Source organism: Puma concolor, chromosome A3 (assembly GCF_028749965.1).
Source record: "Puma concolor isolate L17-30 chromosome A3, mPumCon1.1.hap2, whole genome shotgun sequence".
In the NCBI taxonomy this organism is placed as follows: Eukaryota; Metazoa; Chordata; class Mammalia; order Carnivora; family Felidae; genus Puma; species Puma concolor.
Genome location: NC_141669.1, coordinates 128,980,525 through 129,002,000, shown reverse-complemented (window position 1 = coordinate 129,002,000; position 21,476 = coordinate 128,980,525). Strand labels below are relative to the sequence as shown.

The 21,476-nt window shown below is 46.2% G+C and overlaps 2 protein-coding genes across 5 annotated transcripts in view; one reads left to right on the top strand and one right to left on the bottom strand.

Annotated features, from left to right (window-relative positions):
• Positions 1-1,128: 1,128 nt before the first annotated feature.
• On the bottom strand, positions 1,129-19,980 carry DDX27 (DEAD-box helicase 27). Of its 2 annotated transcripts, none has more exons than XM_086702432.1 (21): positions 19,799-19,980; positions 17,691-17,837; positions 16,943-17,005; positions 16,523-16,688; positions 15,938-15,978; positions 15,725-15,811; positions 14,956-15,061; positions 13,312-13,485; positions 12,530-12,680; positions 9,670-9,769; positions 9,357-9,498; positions 8,329-8,482; positions 7,399-7,480; positions 7,122-7,299; positions 5,590-5,696; positions 5,269-5,371; positions 3,339-3,433; positions 3,121-3,244; positions 2,501-2,588; positions 1,418-1,492; positions 1,129-1,291 (listed from the first exon to the last, which is right to left on the bottom strand). In XM_086702432.1, exons 1-21 carry the CDS (start codon positions 19,889-19,891, stop codon positions 1,273-1,275), a joined length of 2,295 nt encoding a protein of 764 aa, XP_086558558.1. In that variant the 5' UTR covers positions 19,892-19,980; the 3' UTR covers positions 1,129-1,272. The 2 variants fall into 2 exon arrangements, with proteins under 2 accessions (XP_086558558.1, XP_025787691.2); XM_025931906.2 differs by having other exon boundaries at positions 16,943-17,002.
• A 25-nt stretch (positions 19,981-20,005) lies between these two features.
• STAU1 (staufen double-stranded RNA binding protein 1) overlaps positions 20,006-21,476 on the top strand; it is a 94,200-nt gene continuing 92,729 nt past the window's right edge. For 2 of the 3 annotated variants that reach the window (XM_086702451.1, XM_086702443.1), the window contains exon 1: positions 20,045-20,059. The gene's annotated coding sequence lies outside the window, so the exon portion shown is untranslated. Of the gene's footprint in view, positions 20,060-21,476 lie in introns of all 3 variants that reach the window. The other variant, XM_086702434.1, reaches the window with a different exon arrangement.

Genomic DNA, 21,476 nt, shown 5'->3' with positions numbered 1-21,476 from the left:
GAGGTAAGCTATACATATGCAATGTATGTAACCCTTAAAAAAAAAAGTATGCAGCTCTGCACTTGGCTTTTTTTAACCCAACAACTTAGCTTGGGGACCTTTCTGTAAGCATATACATATGAGGAGCCTGAACCCTATTCCATCATGCATGTGTGCCATTATTTACTGGAATGAAACCCTCTGCTGGTGACTGTTAGGTGCAGCCTAAATGAATAGCTTCGAACACACTTTTAATCTCAAGGGTTTGTGCTACTGGTAACTATTAAAATTTTTCAGCTGGTGGTGGGGAGGTGTATACTCCTTGAAATTATATAGGACAGAGTACAAACATACAATTTTGTTAAGGGGGATCCCTTCACTCTCATTATCAAAGGAACCTATGATTGAGAAAGGATGAGAACCTCTGTTCTACAGGGTAAAAGCTGGTTTTTGCAACAAAGAGCTAACTCATCCCTTCGGTCCCTTTGAACTTCCATCTCTCCAGTAGCACTTCCACAGCACAGTCTGTCAGAGTATGGGTTCAGGTAGACCCTGGTTTCAAAAACCTGAATTCCCAACAGTGTAACTCTGGAAAGTTACTCCCTTGGCTTCTTTATCTGCAAAATGGGGCTAACTACCTCGCTCACAGGGTGTAGTGAATTTAAGGAGACCGTGCACTGTACACAGAACGTCTGGTACACGGCAGATGGTCACTAAATGATAGCTTTTAGGTCTTAGGACACATCAAGAGAACTTCTAGCAAGAACATCCTCCACAGCCACTCCTCTATAAGCATATAAGATGCATAGGAAGTATATGGGGTAGACTATATTGAGGGAAGAGACAGGAATAAAATCTACAATTCAGATCGGTTTATTCTCTCCCAAAATATACTTCCTCTGTTTGGGGTGTGTGTGTGTGTGTGTGTGTTAACTTGTAATTTTTTTTTTTAAGTTTTATTTAATCTCTATACCCAACATAGGGCTCAAACTCCCAACCCCGAGATCAAGAGTCACATGCTCCCTCAGCTGAGCCAACCAGGTACTCCCCCATCTGGTATCTTTGTGTGAAAGTTAATCAGTAAGAAGTGAGCCTTGGCTGACTCACAAGGATGCTTAGGAAATAGCTCTACATATCACCACCACTCCCAACCTTTTTTTATTTTTTAATGTACAAATGACACACTAAATTTTTTAAAGTTTTTTTTACAAATGGAGAAAAGAGACCAAGCGAGGATGACTTCCCATAAGGAAGGGATCTAAGGGCTGCCCCACGAACTCCAGGCCACCACAGCTACTTCCTCCTCTTGTACCTACAAAGAAAATCAGCAGAGTGAAGACTAGCTCCCAAAGACAGAAACAAGGTGGAGCTTTCCCATGAAAGGTTTGTTCTCCAATCCTAGCCATAACCTCTGGCCCTCCAAAACTGCAAATATTACCTGGATTTAGATTTAAAGTTTCCTCCTCGTCTTTGGTGGTGCAAGCCCAACTGTTTCCTTTCTTCAAAGGAGGGGCTGTGGGTTCAAGAAGGTAAGATGCTGAAATGGCTGCTGGAAAGACAGATGTCCCAAAACCCCTACCGCCTGCTCCCACATGAGGCATCACTAATGCATCATTTTCAGGGCCTGAGGTTCTACACGTAGTGCTTTCCCCTGATTAAATATGGGACTGTGGAATTTAGGGCCCAGCTCCAAAAAAAGACTCCCTTCTCATGCATATAAAACTAATTGGGGCACCTGGGTGGCTCAATTGGTTAAGCCTCTGACTTCAGCTCAGGTCATGATCTCACAGTTTGTGGGTTCGAGCCTCGCGTCGGGCTCTGTGCTGACAGCTCAGAGCCTGGAGCTGTTTTGGATTCTGTGTCTCCCCCTCTCTCTGCCCCTCCCCTGCTCACACTCAGCACTCTGTCTCTCTCTCAAAAATTAAACATTTTTAAAAACTAAAACATTGAAAAAACAAAACAAAACTGGAGCACTGGCTTGGCTCAGTCAGTTAAGCGTCCAACTCTTGGTTTGGGCTGAGGTCATGATCTCATGGTTCACGAGTTTGAGCCCCAGATCAGGCTTCGCGCTGACAGCGCAGAGCCTGCTTGGGATTCTCTCCCTCTCTCTTTCTGCCCCTCCCTTGCTCGCTTGCTCTCTCTCCCTCAAAATAAACTTAAAAAAATTTTTTTTTTTTAGTTTTATAAAAATAAACTACTTGGGAAGCTTAATCTATCCCCATCCTGGGGTGGGGTGTGTATAACACATTCCTATGAGTAAAAAGGGATCCTCTGCTATTCTATTTCTGAACCAGAAATGTGCTGTTTCTCCTCCAAGGTAGGAGGGCCTTAATTCTTTCCTCCTATTCTCACTCTGGGATCCAGAGATGGGCTGTGGAGGGGGGAAGGTGTCAGACAAGAGCCCTTAAAATTAAGTATTATAAAGCTACAGGTATATGGGAATTGGGGAGCACAGAAGGAGGAAGAAGGTGTATAGCTTTAATAATAATATGAAGAACCCCATGATGACTTAAAACTCTACCCGGCTCGATACTGTTTCAAGGCCTTCTTGCTTGTGTTAGTAAGTTCTTCATCAAATACAGATTTCTTCAGCTGCTTTTGTTTCTTGGCTGTGCAGAGAAAGAACAGGTTACATATGTCTTCTTTGGCCTAAACTCCCAAATCCAATCCTTAAGCTCAGGGTAATGGTTCCAAATTCAGTGAATGCTCTGGTCTGGTGATTTACTGACATGGAAACAAGACATCAATCAGGTCCCAGCAAAAAAGATGAGGAATTCAGAAGTGCCACATCTGAAGAACCACTCCAAAGGACGACTGCAGAATCCCAAAGTAAAAACCACTGAAATGTGAAATGGGCTGAAAGACTGACTTCACTTCTTTCTACCCTGACCCACTCCTCCAAGTAGCAGTTTGTAAGGACATAGGCTCCAGAGTCAGAAATGCCTGGGTTCAAATCCTAGCTGTCCCCACTAATCATGGGGTCACTTCTCCACTTGGGAACCCGAAACTGGACAGCTGTACACACTGGTGCACACTCATTACTCAAAAACTACAGGCTCTTATCATCCCTCCAATTTTCTCCCTGACCACAAGTACAAGTTTCAGAGAGAAGCCTCCTTCCAGGCAGTCCCATCTGCCTACCGGGGACTCTTGCTGGCTCCTCTTCCGGCATTGCTCGGGCCCTCTTGGCTCTGCGATTCCTCTTGGCCAGCCGCTCAGCAAACATCTGTGCCTTAAGGATTTCAAACTGGGACCTTTCTTCTGCCTAGAAAGAAGGATGATGTGAGTATGGAACAGACCAGGAAGCCCTGACACATGCCACTGGGCCGGGACTCAACTCCGAAGGGAAAGCCACTCACTGTCATCTCCCCCTTTTTCTTGGCATCCTTCATAAACTTCTTCCTCTTCTTCTTTCCTCTTAAGGCCAAGTCAAACTCCTGCAGAGCCTTGGCAACTAGGATGAGGAGACAACATGAGATTTCCGGTACTCTTTTGTTTTTTTTTTGTTTTTTTTTTTTCCTCTTAACGTTTATTTATTTTTGAGACAGAGAGAGACAGAACATGAACTGGGTAGGGTCAGAGAGAGAGGGAGACACAGAATCTGAAACAGGCTCCAGGCTCTGAGCTGTCAGCACAGAGCCCGATGCAGGGCTCGAACTCATGGACCGTGAGATCATGACCTGAGCTGAAGTCGGACGCTCAACCGACTGAGCCACCCAGGCGCCCCTTTTGTATCTTTTTTTAAAGACGTGCATGTATTTTAAATTGGTATGTAAGAGTTCAAAAAGAAGCAGCAAAAAAAAAAAAAAATGAGAAGCAGCAAATCATGTCCTTTCCTGGTGGTTACCTCCACCAAGTGGTAATCTCACTAAATCACATGCTTATTGCACTATTCCTCAACCCATTTGAGACATTATCTACCTCCTGTTATGAAAGATGATTTGGTTCACTTACAGTCCCAGACCTTTCCACAATATAACTATTTTTAACACAGAAACTTAACGTACACACACTCTAATTTTTTGTCCCATCAAATACAGGTGGTATTTCTTAAACTGCGGATACAACCTCTTAGCAGGGTAAATTTGCAATCCCTAACAAAATAATAAATACACACACCCTCTGACCTACAGTTTCACTTTCAGGGATTTATCCTGCAAATCAAATATACTTGCTTAATTGTGAAAGGGCATTTGTACAGTTATTCACTACATGTTTACAACAGCAAGAAATTATAAACAACCTCAGTGTCCCTCAACAGTAAACTAATTAAATAAATTATAATCTACCCACATGATGGAACACCGTGCACCCATTAAAAAAAAAAGTTAACTAGGTACGTACCTGTATAAAATACAAGCTACAAAATTAAGTGTAAAAAGCAAGGCATATGGGGCACCTGGGTGGTTAAGTGTCAGTTGGTTAAGTGTTCTGACTCTTGGTTTCGGCTCAGGTCACGATTTCATAGTTCGTGGGTTTGAGCCCCGTGTCATGCTCTGTGCTGACAGCACACAGCCTGCTTGGGCTCTTTTTCTCCCTTTCTCTCTGCCCCTCCCCCACTCTCTCTCTCTCGTCAAAATAAATAAAATGAAAGAAAGAAAGAAAAGAAAGAAACGAAAAAGAAAAGAAACTAGGTGTAGAAAAATCTGTATTCATTTGTGTGATAAAAAGGGAGGGAGTGTAGGGAATACATATAAATATCTTCCCAACCTACTTTTTTTAAATTGTGGCAAAAAGGACAGAACACAAAATTTGCCCTTTTATGCATTCTACATCTACAATTCAGTAGCACTAATTACATTCACAGCGTTGCACAACCATCACCATGATGTTTCTGTAACTCTTTCATCATCCCAAATGAAAGCTCTGTAACCATTAATAACAACTCCCTCCCCACAACCCCTGGTAATCTCTATTCTACTTTCTGCATTTATGGATTTGCCTCTCTAGGTACCTCATATAAGCAGAATCACAGATATCTGTCCTTCTGCGTATGGATCATTTCACTTGGCATGTATTCAAGGTTCACCCTTGCAGCACGTATCAGCGCCCTTGCAGCACGTATCAAGTTGTACCACGTACTGTCGTTTTGTGTATCTGTTCATCTGCTGACAGACACAGGTTGCTTCTAACCCTTGGCTATTGTGAATCATGCTTTAATGGATACTGGCATAGAAGTATCCATTTGAGTCCCTATTCTCAGTTCTTTTGGGAATAGACCTAGCAATAGCATTGCTGGGTTCCAGGATAATTCTGTGGTTAGCTTTTTGAGAGACCTCTCCAACATACTTTTTTCCTTCTTTCTCTCTTCCTTGGTCTGGAACCAACTCCTCTCAGGCTCGTGGTTCAGCACCTCTTTCCCCTTCTCCAGGAGCCGTTTTGCTGTGTTGATCTGTGGAAACAGCAAAAAGGTGGCTGCCGTGAAACCTACATCTGAGGATACGTAACATGGCAGCTGCAAGAAGCCGCTGCCTGCAAATGTCTGGGGCTCCGATAACGTTTGGCAGACACAGCATTTTGGAAGGGCAGAGCCGGCAGGGGCTGCGGGCTCTGCTCTGTGGTCGGCTTTCTGCACTGTACTGCGGGCCACAGCCCTCTACGCGGCCACACCTGGACTTCCGACTGCTGCAACTCTTTCTCCTCAGCCTCGAGCTGCAGAACCGCATACACGTCCTTCTCCATTTTCTCAATCTTGTCCCGGAACTTGAGGATGACATCTCAAGGGAAGGGAACCAAACAATTTTTTAGCTGAGGATAAGTACTGTGTAACTGATGAAAACAATATAAATGTGTATTTAGTGACGACAGAAAATGGGGGTTTTTTACATGGTATTTCTCTGCTTAACAACACCCCCCCCCCCCCCCCCCGCAAAGAGCCTGTTGCTCTTGGAATAATCCAAACTCCTAAGCGTGGCCCCTACCTACCTCTCTGAGCACCTATCTCCACCTTGCTCACTGTGCCCTGGGCCCTCTGGCTCTTCCTTCACTTTAATTTGCACACCAAGTCTGCTGCCTCAGAGGCTTTGCCCTGTTTTCCTCTGCTGGGCACACAGTCTCCAGAGCACTCACGGCTGCCTCGTTCTCCTGATTCAGGACTCAGCTCAAATGCCATCTGTTCAGAGGCCTTTCCTAAACAGCTTTCGAAAGTAGCATCTCTCTTCCTGTCATGCTAGATCACATCTATGATTTATTGTCTTTTTTCCACCAGAGTCTCAGCTGTTTTGCTTTCTGCTATATCCCTGATACCTAGAATAAACAGCACGAGGCACTTGGTAGTCCCAGGAACTGTTAGCTGACAGAATGAATGACGTGAAAATGAAAACGAGAGGAAAGGGGCGCCTGGGTGGCGCAGTCGGTTAAGCGTCCGACTTCAGCCAGGTCACGATCTCGCGGTCCGTGAGTTCGAGCCCCGCGTCGGGCTCTGGGCTGATGGCTCAGAGCCTGGAGCCTGCTTCCGATTCTGTGTCTCCCTCTCTCTCTGCCCCTCCCCCGTTCATGCTCTGTCTCTCTCTGTCCCAAAAATAAATAAAAAACGTTGAAAAAAAAATTTAAAAAAAAAAAAAAAAAAAAAAGAAAACGAGAGGAAAAAGACATCGTGAATGGAATAAAGGTCTCAAAGGATGTGGCCCAAATGCTAACGGTGAGCTCTTCCACTTACTGTTTTCTAATACTGAATATATATTATTTTTATAACTTTAAAAAACAATTTTTAGAAAGGATGTGCTTTATATGACCCCTACAGAGGAGAAGGAAAAGCATGAAAGATATCTAAAACATAGAAGTGCTGCCCTCTGCCCCCCTGTGAAAGGAAGGAGGGTGATTAGTAGGGATTTTACCCCAAAATGAAGCCTTCTCTTCCCAAAAGATGGAAAATAACCTAACAGTGGGGCACTCAGGGCACAAGTCTGTCATTATTCCCTTTCACATAGAGAGAGACCAAAGCCCAGAGAGGCAAGGTGAGACCGGCCCAGGATCAGTCAGCAAGGAAGGGGCAGGACTGGGATTCAAACCTGACTCCTGACCGCAAGGCACCTGCTCTCACCTATTACCCTCTACCCCCAGCTCTGTCCCACAGAGTCCGATCTAGGACCCTGCCCTGCCCACCCCAACCACCCTGAGCTGCTGCAGTGGTGCCTGCTCACCCTGGGGAAGTATCCGGGCCTTCACAGGGGCTTTGGCGGCTTTTACAATCTCCTTCAGCATCTTCCGCTCCTCTTCTCCCACCAGAGACACTGAGCGCCCAGCCCTGCCAGCCCGCGCCGTTCGCCCCACTCGGTGGACATAATGCTTGATGGTGTTGGGCATCGTGAAGTTGATTACCTGGAAGGTCAAAGTCAGACCTGGGAGTTGGAGGGAAAGGAGACACTAGGAGGCACAAAGACTCCCACCAAAAGTTCAAGGAAGATACGAGCTGCTCACCGTTTTGACCCCCTCGATGTCAAGTCCACGGGCTGCCACATCTGTGGCCACAAGGATGTCAATCTGTTCGTCCTTAAAGCGCCTGGAAATAGCCACAAACAGATGTTCACTTGGATACTTAAGCCCAAAAACGCTTGCAGGAGCCTGAGCCAGCAGAGAGAACACCAATCCCTTTGGAGTCAAGCAGCAGAGTATAGATGGTCAGAGTGACCATCTGGACAAGATCCTAAACGTCAGACCATCTAATACTTCACACAACACCTTAAACATCCTGTAACACAGAACAAATGTAGTTTTGTTTATACCACCTTAAGCCCCAACTCTACAAATACGAAAGTCAGGAACCACAGAGCTAGATTATAGGAAGTAGCAGATGCAAATGTCTTCCGCATTCAAAACAGCCTTTCTTTATAAAAATAACTTTCAGCTGCCTATGATCTATGGGGATAGGTGGAGAATTCTAAAGGTTTCTCCCTGCTTACCAGCATGACTCCATTCTATGAGAATTAAACAAGAAAACACATGGAAAAACAAAGGGCAAGGGCACAGCAAAGTAAATGATGAGGAAATGGTGGCTGGTTTTGATTCCAAATCTCATTCTATCAGACCCAGGTATGCCCACTGCTCTGGAAAACCTATAAAGAACAAGACACATGCTATGTCCTCCCAAATCAGAATTTCCTGCTGTGGCCCCCTCAGCAGTTCCCACACTCTATCCTAGGGCACGGGTGTCATCTGCGGGACTACAAGGAGTTCTGAATGTGTCTGAGACAACCTGACGGCAGTGAGACTAAAATCTTTGAAGTAGGGAGTCGTGCTATCTGCATTCCATGCTACTGCTCTAACGTAACCTCTGTGTGGGATTTCCCCCCTTTCAAATGAGAGCCCTCTCTGAAGGATGGAGGGGAGCCTCAGGCCCCCGAAGTTTACCGGAGGGCCTCCAGCCGCTGTGTCTGTGACAGGTTGCCATGGAGCTCGCCCACCTGCAGCCCCATGAGCCCCAGGAGGATGTGCATGCGGTGGGCCTGCTTCTTGGTCTGGGTGAACAGCATCACGTGGTCAGTGAAGGTTCTTGTCAACAGAGCTGGAGAGGAGAGAAGAGTGAGCTGGAAGCCACCTCCAATACATACTCCCCACTCCCTCACCTATGAAGTGGCTGCTGTGCCTGGCACTGGAGAAGACAGGCTCACGTTCCAGGGCAGAGAAGAGAAGCCAATTCCCAAGTGTGATAAATGCTGTGGGAGAGTGAAAGCAAGACAGGGAGGCAGCTTTAGGGCTGGCCTCTCTAAAGAGGTGATACTAGGCTGAATGACAAAGTACAAGATTTGGGGGAAGATTTCAGGCAGAGGAAAGAGCAAATGTAAAGGCCCCGAGGCAAGACAAACTTGGTTTCAACGAAAGCAGGAGAGCATGGCTGGGCATCATGAGCAAAGGCACCAAGGCTGAGGACTCCAGGCAGGCAGGGGCCAGGTCCCAGAGGGCCATACGGGACTTGCTAGGGAGTGTAGATTGTGGTCTAAGTGCGATGGGGAGACACCAGAGGGTTGTAAATAGGGAGGTAACATGAGCAAATGTTCACTAGTAAATGATCACTTTAAATGATCAGCAGTGTGGAGAAAGGGTTACCAAGGAACAAGAGTGGGAGTAGGAGCCAAGTACAAGGCCACTGCCAACAATTCAGGCAAGAGAGGCAGTAGCTTGAACCAAGGGCCAGAGGGGTGGTGGTGGGGGAAATAGCTATGTATTCAGCAGGACCGAAAGAGGACTGGACAGCAGGAAAGAGGTGAGGTGACAGAAAAAGGGGAGGAAGGACCTGTGGCCCACGTGGCAGAGCAAATAAATAAACAAGTACCATGCAACAGGTCAGGGGATCCTGAGAGAGGAGGTGTCAGGAAACACCCCACCGCTAGAGTGTGCCACCCACAAGGCCAAGGGAATCTGGCACCCTGGGCTTTCACCTGCCACGATGGCTTCCCGGTCCCCTTCCCGATTCGGCCGGATCCGGACAAACTCCTGCCTCAGGAAGGGGGCCACATCCGTGTTGCTGTTCACAAATACTCGGACGGGATTCTTCAAGGAGACAGAAGCCAGATCTTTTACCTGCCCAGCACAAAGACAGGAGTGCTCACTGGCCTGCCAGGAGGCAGGGAGGTGGGGAGAGGAGGAGGCAGTGGAGGCAAGCCATGTTTGCCCCAGGCCCCCCGCTGCAGCCCAGGCAGGGTCCTCTGCACCCCTCCGTTCACCCCACCAAGCAGAATTCCTGAGGCCCACCTCGTCTGTCATAGTGGCTGAGAAAAGCATCGTCTGGCGGTGGTGGGAACACATCCGGATGATCTCCTTCATCTGTTCCTCAAAGTACTCGTCCAGCATCCTGATACGCAGGGAGAAGGAATCAAGAGAAATGGACTGAGCTTGCATCTGTTGCAGTGATGTTGTAACTGGTTACGTTGCAGGCTCATTTATTGACTTATGAATTAGTACTGTTGGTTTAGCCGTTCACCAAGATTCACTAAGAACTATCATCTGGCCACGTTTGTTTTTATCTTTTTTTTTTTTTTTTTTTTGCAGAGCTATTTATAAGTTGCAGACATCACCACACCTTGACCCTAACTATCTCAGTGCACAATCCCTAAGGACCTTCTCCTACATAATCATAATGTCGTTATCACACCCAAAACGTTGAAGTGTTTGAGTAGTGTCTAAACTACAGTCCATATTGAAATATCCCTAACTATCTCCAAAATGTCATTTTATAGCTGTCTTTTTATGTTTTCAGTTCAGGAACCAAAGTTCCTACACTGCATTGGCTGTCATGTTTCTTTGGTCTCCCTTCATCCAGAAAAGTCTCCTCAAGCTTTTTCACATTCTGTCTTTGTCTGATTATTTCCCAGTGACCTGATTCAATAACTCATCACTGCGAGAACGTGCAGGGATGTGGCTGTGCACCTCCCTCTCCATCTGGAGACAGACAGTCACTGACGTGAGTTTGATCACGATTAAGGTGGGACCTGCCAGTTCTCTTCACTGTAAAGGAACCTTTTTCTTCTTGTAGATAATATTAATCAGTATAGGATTACATTAACTCCAATTTGTTCAACTGACCAAATCCTCTACAGTGTTTCTCCCTCCAGCTCAGGCTCCAGTCAAGGATCAGGTACCACATTTAGCTGTCATGGTCCTTGGTTGCCTTAATAAGACCCTTCCACAGCCTTTCTTGGTCTTCTGGGACATTAACATTTAAAAAAACTTTTTTAGGGGTGCCTGGGTGGCTCAGTCGGTTAAGCGTCCGACTTCGGCTCAGGTCATGATCTCACGGTCTGTGGGTTCGAGCCCCGCGTCGGGCTCTGTGCTGACAGCTCGGAGCCTGGAGCCCATTTCAGATTCTGTGTCTCCCTCTCTCTCTGCCCCTCCCCTGTTCATGCTCTGTCTCTCTCTGTCTCAAAAATAAATAAACATTAAAAAAAAAAAACTTTTTTAACATTTATTTATTTTGAGAGAGAGACACAGAGTGTGTGCACGCACGAGAGCAGGGGAGGGCGGGGGAAGGGGGGGAGGGAGGGAGGGGGAAGAGAGAGAGAGAGAGAGAGAGAGAGAGAATCCCAAGCAGGCACTGCACTGTCGGCACAGAGCCTACCACAGGGCTCAAACTCATAAACTGCAAGATCATGACCTGAGCCAAAATCAAGACTCAGACGTTTTAACTGACTGAGCCACCCAGGCGCCTCTAGACATTAACACTTTTTAATACAGTTCCCTTCCCCTTCAAAACCTAAATCATATCATGTTCCCTTTGCTTAGAAAGATCTCCTTTACGTCCCTCAGGACTCAAGAATGGTTCATTTGCTCAGGGGGATTTAATCCATTATTCAATAAACACTTACCAAGCATCTGCTAGATACCAGACACAATCCTGGACGTAGAGCAATAAGCTCTTCACAAATATGTTCCAGGGGAGAGGAGGGACACAACCACCACAGAACCATTCGGGTGACAATGTAGGAGGTAGGAAAGGTGTAACGCCTCAGAGAATGGAAGACAGAAGTGTTAGAGGGGCCAGCAAAGGCTCTTCCAGTAAGTAACAGCTGGAACAGAAACCTGAGGAACTAAAGGTTCAGTCCAAGCTGAGAGGACAGCAAGTGCAGAAGCCCCTTCATGGGCTGACAGGACTTCCCAATGGCTGCTTTGTGGGTGGACGATGAGGACACAGATGATGCGAAGAATTCTTCCCAGAACAACTGGAAGACAGGGCTGCCAAGCACTGGGATGGGAAGAGAGAGGAAGGGGCATATGGGGTCAGAAGTTCAGTTCAGGACCTGTTTAGTTTGGAGATGCTTCAACTGGAGAGGAAACCTGAACAGGCGCCTCATTCCCCTGCCTCCACCTCAATCATTAGTCCGGTTCGTTGAGGTTCATTCTGTTTGGTCATGAAGGAAAGAGGTAAGCAGATGGGAGCCATATGAGAGAAAGGGAGGGAGGGAGAGAGGGGGAGAGAGAGAAAGAGAGAGAGAGAGAGAGAGAGAGAGAGAGAGAGAGAGAAAGGAGGGAGGGAGGGAGGGGGTCCCCTATCTCAGTAACAGACTGTTGAATCCTCACCATGCACCTGCCACTTCACCTATATTACTCCTTGAATCCTCAACACCATGAGGAGGGTATTATTCTTAAAATTTTTTTTAATGTTTTTATTTATTCTTGAGAGAGAAAGAGAAACAGCATGAGCAGGGGAGGGGCAGAGAGAAACACAGAATCCAAAGCAAACTCCAGGCTCTGAGCTGTCAGCACAGAGCCCCATGAGGTTCTCAAACCCACGAACCGCGAGACCTTGACCTGAGCTGAAGTCGGACGCTCAACTGACTGAGGCACCCAGGCGCCCCTTGGTGGGTATTTATTCTTATCCCTCACTTATATTTCCAAATCTCAGGAAGTGGCAAAGCCAGAATCTGATCTATCCTCCCTCTTCACCGTCACATTATAGAGAGAGAAAAAAAGCAAAATAATCCAGGCTAATGAGGAAGAGGTCCAAATGTGAGCAGCTAAACTGGCATCGCACACATAGCTATGGCAAGATCCATGCAGAATAATGTGGTGGCCACAGGACCTCAGAGCACCTGGGGCCTCACCATTCCAGGTATACCTGTCAGCCTCATCCAGGATGAGCACCTCGATACTGCTCAGGTGGAAGGAAGGGCAGTTGTGGAGGTGATCGATGAGCCGGCCTGGGGTGGCGATGAGGATGTCAGGCGCTGCCCTAAGAGCTGCTTCCTGAGACTTCACATCCAGGCCCCCTGCAGAGAAGAGCCCCCCCCCACCCACAGGTGGTCAATTCGGTCAGTGGTTCATCGGTATTGACTGGGCCCTGCCACCTGCCATGTCTCATCCCAGATGCAGGGGAAAGAGCAGAGGACAAGACTGGCAAAGGCCCTGCTCGTGTGGATTTAAAAGACACTGGGAGAGGCAGATCATTACATTACAATCGTGCTAAGTGTGAAAAAAGATGATGACAGGAAGACACTTCAGAATAGGTGGATTCAAACACACAAGGACTGACAGAAGCAGCTGCTGTGAAAACTAATGCTTTCTACATTACCTCTGACTTCCCCCTGCACAGGGAAGGGAACTGTTAGAGAACAGTTATCACATAACATCATCAGAAATATTCTGCCCCAAATATTTGATTCTTTATTCATACAAACCAAAAATTACATTCTAAATTGGTTTAGTACCAAGAAAATTTTTTTGCCCCAAATCTTGGAAGTTTCATTTTTTAAGGCTGGTTAAGTCTCAGTTAAGCCCTCCCCCCTCCCCCCACTATCTACTTTGACAACACCTCGTCTGCTTTTTCAGTGGGTTTAATCGTAGGAAGGCTTTCCCACCCGCCACCACGTCACAGTCTCTCAGGGACAGCCAGACACTCACCCACAGCCAGGCAGGTGGTAATGTTGCAGAACTGAGCCAGCTGCTTGGTTACAGAGTGCACCTGGATGCCCAGTTCTCGGGTGGGAACCAGCACGAGCACGCGGGTGACAGGAGCCTGGCGGGGTTTGTAGATCAGACGCTCCAAGACAGGTAGGGCAAAAGCAGCAGTTTTACCTGCGGGAAAAGGTAGCAGCAAAGCAGTGAGGGGAGCTTCAGTCCCTTCCAGATTCAGGTATTCACCTGAGCCCAGAAAACCTACGTATCTGTTCAGGAGGAAATGAAGCAAATTTTTTTTTCATAAAGCTTTTTTTCTGGTTTTAAACCACAGCATCCACGTAAACAATCTGAGAAGTACAAAAACAAATATGAAAATAATAAAAATCACCCACAATTCAGCCAACCAGAGATAAAGCACCAACATAATGGTATCTATATTACCAATATTCTTCTGGATGGACAGAAATATAAAAAGACAAATTTAATGCAATAACACTATATATTCTGTTCAGTAATCCCCGTTTAAAAAAAGCACCTTGTTAACGGTGCCTGGCTGGCTCAGTTGGCAGAACATGCAGCCCTTGATCTCAGGATCGTGAGTTAAGAGACTCATGTTGGGGGTTGAGATTACTTAAAAAAAAAAAAAAAAAAAATGTATTTCCTGTTTCTTTAAATACGTTTATTTTAATGCTTGCATAATATTCTATCACATGACTATTTCTACTCTATAATTAACTGTACTGATATGAAACACCGTGATGAACATGTTTTATAAAATCCTTACTCCCATTAGAGCAGCGACAAGAAGTCATGCTCACAAAGATACCCTAATAGGATATTCACAGGTCACAGATTTCAGGGGAGTCTGGTGAAGGTCATGTTATTTACACATAAGCCCCAGTCACAGGAGTGAAGATTTTATGAAAGGAGTGTTCATCACAACCTTGTATATTAGTGCAGTTAATTGCAGAGTAAAAATAGTTACGTAATAGAATACTATGCAACCATTTTTTAAAAACGAAGAGCATTTTAAAAAATAAGAAAATGTAGGAGCGCCTGAGTGGCTCAGTCAATTAAGCGCCAGACTCTTGATCTTGGCTCAGGTCATGATCTTGCAGTTCCTGGGGTCGAGACACGCATTGGGCTCTCACAGAGTGGAGCCTGCTTGGGATTCTTTCTCTCCCTGTCTCTCTCTATCCCTCCCCTGCTCTCACTCTCAAAATAAATAAATACACATTTTTTACAAATAAGAAAATATAATGTTGAGGGTTTTTTTTTTTAAAGGAAATTAATAAACAGAATATACAGTGTTACTGCGTTACCGTTTATATTTATATATATTTTTTTAATATTTAGTCATTTTTGAGAGAGAGAATGTGAGCAGAGGAGGGGCAGAGAGAGAGAGAGAAGGGGCAGAGAGAGGGGAACAGAGGATCCAAAGCGGGCTCCTTGCTGACAGCAGTGAGCCCAACACGGGGCTCGAACTCATGAACCGTGAGATCATGACCTGAGCTGAAGTTGGACGTTCAACCGACTGAGCCACCCAGGTGCCCCTATATTTGCATATTTAGCAAAGGTGGCCCTTGGGTAAACCAACACAGACCCTTGCTGCAGGTTGAACACCCTCTTTCTGCCTCTTCCTCTTACCTGTCCCAGTGGCTGCACAGGCACAGATATCCTTCCCCAACAGACCCACAGGTATGCATGCCTTCTGAATCGGGGTGGGCTGCTTGAAGCCCATGGCTGTAATGGCCTGAACAGAAAAGACAGGGTCACACAGGAGGGGGAGGAGGAGTCCCAACATGAAACAAGCAGGTGGTGACTGCTTCAATCCCTCCCATTCATTCCGCATTTATCAAGTGCCTACTGTGTGGGAGGCCTGTTCTAAGCATGGAGGACACAGCACTACACCAAAGAAATAAAAACCCCACCTTGGCAATCTTACAATCTGTTAGGAAAAAAAGACCAGAAAGAAACACATGCCACATGGAGATAAATGCTATGGAGAAAACTACAGCAGACAAGGGGGTTTGGGAGGAGAACAATTTACAGTAGGATCAGGGAATGTCTCACTGAGCAAAGGACACTGAGTAGAACCCTGAAAGAGGTGAGGAGCACCCCAACAAGATTACTGAAAAAATCTTCCAGGCAGAGGGAGCAGGAAGTGCCAAGACCCTGAGAAGAAGACACCTAACCTTTTTGAGGGCCAGTGAGGAGGCCAAAGAGTGAGGAGACATATCAGAGGAGACCAGAAGGGGCAGAGCCTTACAAGCCAAAAGGGAACTTTTTGTTTAAGAGGGTTCTTTGGCAGTTGTGTGGACAACAGAATTCAGGGAGGCAAAGAGCCCAGTTTAGGGCCAGGAGCCTAGTTAAGGGTGACTGCAATAATCCCATGGTTGCCAAAAGAAGCCAATACCTTCAGCAGAGGGCGAGAAAGGTTCATGTCCTGGAAGGAGAGGTTTTCATCATACTGGGATGCATCTTCAAAAAATCCTCCTGCTTCCTACACCAGGAAATCAAAAGATGGACCAAGAATTCAGCAAAATGGGCCTAAGAAAACTAACTGGCCTCAAAAATCCAGTCAGGACGCAAAAATAAGCTGCACACTGTTGTCCACGCTCATACGCACCTGTCCTTTCTTCTTCTTCCGCTCCTTTACTTTGAGTGTATCTGTGGAGAAAAACAGAGCTGACAATCAGGGCTTGTGCTTACTGAGCATGTACAATCTGCTAGATGCGGTCCTAAGTGCTTTATGTGGACACCTCACTGAATCTACCCAACAGCCTGAGGGAGCTACTGTCATTAGCCTCGGTTCACAGGTGAGGACACCAAGCAGCAAACTGGGCAAGTTCCAGAGACCACCGTGCTGTATTATCATATTTTAGCACTCGTTTCTGCAAGAAATAATTACAGAGCACCCTTTTCATGGCGGGGCCCATCTGAGGTGGGATGTGGGGGACCTATCACCCCAAATAGGTCTGAATCTTAGAGGTGCCAGCAGCTGTGTGGGGCTGGGGATGGGGAAAAGGGTACAGTCTGCCTGCAAAGTACGACAACCATAACAAAATCCCAAGAAAAAAGAGAAGCTAGAAGGAGTTTAACAAGGAGATCTTAAATGGAACTGTGTAGAAGAACATAGGAAATCCTACAGAGGAAAGGCAGACCCTTTCCAACTTCCTGTCCCCCGTTCTGACATCGCCTTTGTAGCATCCACCTGCTTTGGTGAGGATGTTCTCATCAGCTGATGAGTAATCAGTCTCTGAGTCTTCATCTTCTGGGCCTTCCTCATCCTTCCCTTCAAGGTCTTCCTGCTCCTCCAGTTCAGAGCCCTCCTTTGCTTCCTTCTCCTTCTCTGGCTTCCCAGACTTGGCTTCTTTATCCTGGAAAAAATATTTTAATAAAGCAAGGCAACTACAAAACTTCAGGAAATCCAGAACCTCTGAAGAGCAATCTTATGCTCTCCAGCCTGGGCAGAACTCTATGTGGATTCTTAAGGAATATTAACCACAGACAAAGAAAAGCCTGTCTGCACCAGACATTCTCCAGTTCATACTTAAAGAAAAATGGTGGGGTTGTGTTGAGGGTAAAGCTCAGGGCTTAACTACACACAGAAGTACCTGCTCTGCTTTCTCACCTCTGTTTTCCTTTTCTTGCGAACTTTCTCAATCTTCTCATCTAATGTAGTAGCTGCCCTCTGCTGATAAAAATAGACGAAAAAGAAACACACATATGGGAAAGAGACGAAGCAAGATTTCTCTGAGGGTTGGGTCTCAAATGTTACTACAGAAAAGGCTTGTCTGTCCTTGGACAGATTAATCAATCTGCAGATTATTCACAACAAGAACAACAACAAACATAACAAATAGTCAACTGTGAAAAATCCTGACCTGGAACCAAGAACATCTATATTTTAGAAGGTGTTTACTATTTACAACAATATAATTACCAAGAGAGGTCACATTTGTATCTGAATGCTACTTAGAAAAACCCTTCCCCATGCCAATCAGACAGAATTTATTTGTGATTTTTTCCCCTTTTCAGTATGTTTTTAGAGAATGCCTTTCCTAATGAAGGAAATAAGACCTTTCTGATACATTAAAAATAAGATATTTCTGATACAGATTCTGATCATCTGTAGATCAATTCAATGGTTTGTAACTAGTCTGTAATACACCTATTTTGCAATATTTTACACGTTTGTTTTAGTCAAGACTATGGGTTATTTGTGACTGCTTCTCCCCACCCCACGTGTTTATTTCCAAGAGTTCCAGTGTCTGTTGAATGTAAGGAAGTGGCAAAAGGCAGTGAGGTCCAGGCTAGACTCCGAAACCTACTGTCCAACTCTACCAGGCCTGGAACCGCCTATCTCTGTCAGTTCTCACCTTCTTCTTGAGCTGGCTCATGACATCAGCCATGGCCCAGCTGCCATCGTATGCCCCCTCCTTCTCAGTGAAAACAAAGTCAGGGTTGAAATCGGCACTACGGTTCTTCTGCAAGGCTTTCTGCTTTCTGCCCAGTACAATGGGCCCCTGGGAAGAGGGAGAAACAGAGTGACTGTGGTACTGAGATGAAAGAGTATAGAACAGGAATCTACAATTGTGGCAGATTTTAACACAGCTCTCTCAGTAACTGATAGGTTAAGCAGACAAAAATTAAATGTCTGTAGAAAACCTGAAGAGTACAATAAGCTTCTTTCCAGTGAACACGTAGAGAACACTGCACCCACCATTATAGAACGTGTATTCAGAACAAACATGGAATAAGTACAAAAACTGATCACATAGGAGGCTTTTAAGCAAATCTTCAAAGTTTCTTTTTTTTTTTTTTAATTTTTTTTTTAACGTTTTTATTTATTTTTGAGACAGAGAGAGACAGAGCATGAACAGGGGAGGGCCAGTGAGAGGGAGACACAGAGTCTGAAACAGGCTCCAGGCTCTGAGCTGTCAGCACAGAGCCCGACGCGGGGCTTGAACTCACGGACCGTGAGATCATGACCTGAGCCGAAGTCGGCCGCTTAACCGACTGAGCCACCCAGGCGCCCCGAAATCTTCAAAGTTTCAAAGAATCAATATTACACAGATTATTTTCTCTTGCTGCAATTCAATTAAGTTAGAAATCAGTAACAAGGGGCGCCTGAGTGGCTCAGTCAGTTGAGCGTCTGACTCTTGCTTTTGGCTCAGGTCATGACCCCATGGTCATTGTATCAAGCCCTACATCTGGCTCTGTGCCAAGCATGGAGCCTTCTTAAGATTCTCTCTCTCCCTCTGCCCCCTCCCCCACTCATGCTTTCTCTAAAATTAAAAAAAATTTTTTTAATCAATAACAAAAAACCCATACATGTGGAAACTGGAAAGGGAGGAAGACTGGCTGAACTATGGCTTCCAAGAACTAAAAAGTGCTATGCTGACTTTTTTCCTTACTTGAGTTAAATAATTTCATGAGAACTCTCACGCTAAACTTTGTTAGTAGTAATGATTGCATATCATTTCTTGGATACTCAGTTTAACTATCGATAGCTGTATAGCACTTCATATATCAACTTTGGCGTCATCATTTATTTTATGATAGTTTTACATTCAAGAAATAAAAAGATTCTAGCTGCTAAGCAGAGAACACCCTGGGGGAAGAGGGTGCAAGAGAGGTGGCAAGAAAAGAGCTGGAGATCAAATATGTTAGGATGCTAGGTCCCCAAGCACAAGGTCTCAGTAGCATGGACTACGGTGGGAGCAGTGTGGTTGGAGAAAGGGGGAGAGGCTTAAGAGAGATTCTTGAGCTAGCCTGCACAAGACTGGAGGGGGGTGAGGAGGAAGCTGTCAAGGTTGACACCCAGGTTTCTGGCTTGAGATGGAGCAGATTGGCAAGGTGAGGGAGACCAGAGTTCAACTTTGGTGCTGAATTTGTTGAGGCCCCGGGTCACTCAAGTGGAGGTGTCTGTAGGCAGATGAGGCCACCATGGGGCAAACACCCAGGTTGGATCTTTCAAGGGTGAGCATCTTTTTCATGACACGATTCCTCTTTTAACTGCCATAGTGCTTAAAGTCTGTAACCGTCCCACCCAACATTAGCTTCAGGAGAATGGTGTCCTTGCCCATCTTGTTCACTGCTGTGTCCCGAACGCTCAACACTAGGTGTAGCACACGTAAGTGTTCAATAAATACTGGCTTAATGAACGAATCCCTGATCAGGAATTAGGCCTGGCCTCGCCCCTGGGTCTCTAGTACGCAGGGCGTGGATTCAACATGAGGTCAGTGATGGACACTGAGTTCACCAAGACGATACAGCACGCTGCCGGCACCGGAGCGGAGGTGATGAAAAGTTAGTGGCGAGCAAACTGAAGAAGATCTTGGGGCCCCCTTCCAGGGACACTTGCCGGTCTGGCAGGAGGCCGCCGAGGAGTTGAGGGCAGGGGCCTGAAGAAGCATGGAGAAAGGAAGCAGTGACAGAAATATGAATGCGCGCCGCAGCGCTCCGAACCCAGATAGGCTCATACCTCCTCCTCCTCGTCCGCGGAGTCAGACTCAGGCTCCACCGGCACCTCGTCATCTTCGCCTATGGTCCCGATTAAACCCAACTCCGCCAGCATGCCGCCGCAGCACCACTTCCGTAAACCAGCTCGCGCGCAGACCGGCCCTTAACTTGCCCAAGACCTCCTCGTCGCCACTGCGCATGTGCCGACCTCACTTCCGCTTGGGGGCAGGCCCCGTGGCGCTCCCTTCCCCCATCGCGGAGTGCGCACGCGGCAATCTGGAAGGTAACTTGGAGTGACGGGTGTTGGGTGACGGGCTAGGCGGGGCTGGGTTTCGGTGAAGTCCTTTGTCTTGCTTGGTTCGCCGGTCGAAGTGTGCGCGGTGCGAGGTGGTGCGCCGGCCTAGCCCACTCTGTGCGTGTGTATTTACGGACAGTTGTGGAAGAATGTACAGTGAACTCTTAGCGGGGAATGCCACTGCCTACTAGAATTCATGTGTTTTTATTTTCCTCTTAGATTTTTTTCCACATTAACATTTATCTTCATAAAGAAAAAAAGTTAAAAAGAATAGCTAACACAGAGTGCTAGCGGGGGAGGGGTAGAGAGAGAGGGAGACACAGAATCTAAAGCAGGCTCCAGGATCTGAGCTGTCAGCACAGAGTCCGACTCAGGGCTGGAACCTGAGCTGAAGTCCGACTTAGCCACCCAGACACCCCACATAGCTAACACATAGAAGTTACGGTGTGCCGAGAACTGATTAGAACTGATTACGGTACTTTTACGTGCATTAACTAATTTAGTTCGCATAGCAACCCTAGCAGAAGGTACTATTATTATCGACATTTTACACACGGGGAGAATGAGGCACAGAGAGGTCCCGAGGTCACAGAGCCAAGATTACAACCGAGGCAGTGGCTCCAGAGTCTGGGAAGTAGGTCCCAGAGCTTACCAGGAACTTTTCCTCCTTTTTGCGTGTGGAAATCCTACTGGTAAATGCAGCTCATTGATTGCCTGCTCACTGATTGCCTCCTCTAGGCAACTTGCCCTACACATCTGCTGGAACGGGTACTTCTCCCAGACTACCTATCCTTGGTAGCTATTTGCTTCTTCCATATCAACACCAATTGTTTAGTTATCTTTTCCGTGTGTGTATGCGATTTTTACCATTAAAAAAAAAACTTTTAATGTTAATTTTTGAGAGAGAGAGAGAGAGCGCGAGCAGGGAAGTTGGCCCAGAGAGAGGGAGAGGGAGACGCAAAATCCCAAGCAGGCTCCAGGCTCCGAGCTATCAGCACACGGCCCAATGTGGGGCTTGAACTCAACAAACTGAACTGGGAGATCATGACCTGAGCTCAAGTCCCACACTTAACCGTCTGAGCCACCCAGTCTCCCTGATTTTTACCATTTTTAAGTGTACAGTTCAGTGCTATATGTTTACAGAATTTTTTCATGAATGCAAATGAACCCATTCTCCTCTCTCCCCAGTTCTTGATAACCTCTCACCTACTTTCTGTCTCTATGGATTTGCCTATTCTAGGTATTTCATGTAAGTTGAACTACACAATATTTATGCTTTTATGTCTGGCTTATTTCACTGAACGGTGTTTTCAGGGTTCATCCATGTGTTGTAGCAGGTGTCAGAACATCACCGTGGCTGATGTTCTGTTGCATGTATATACCACATTTTGTTTATTCATCAGCT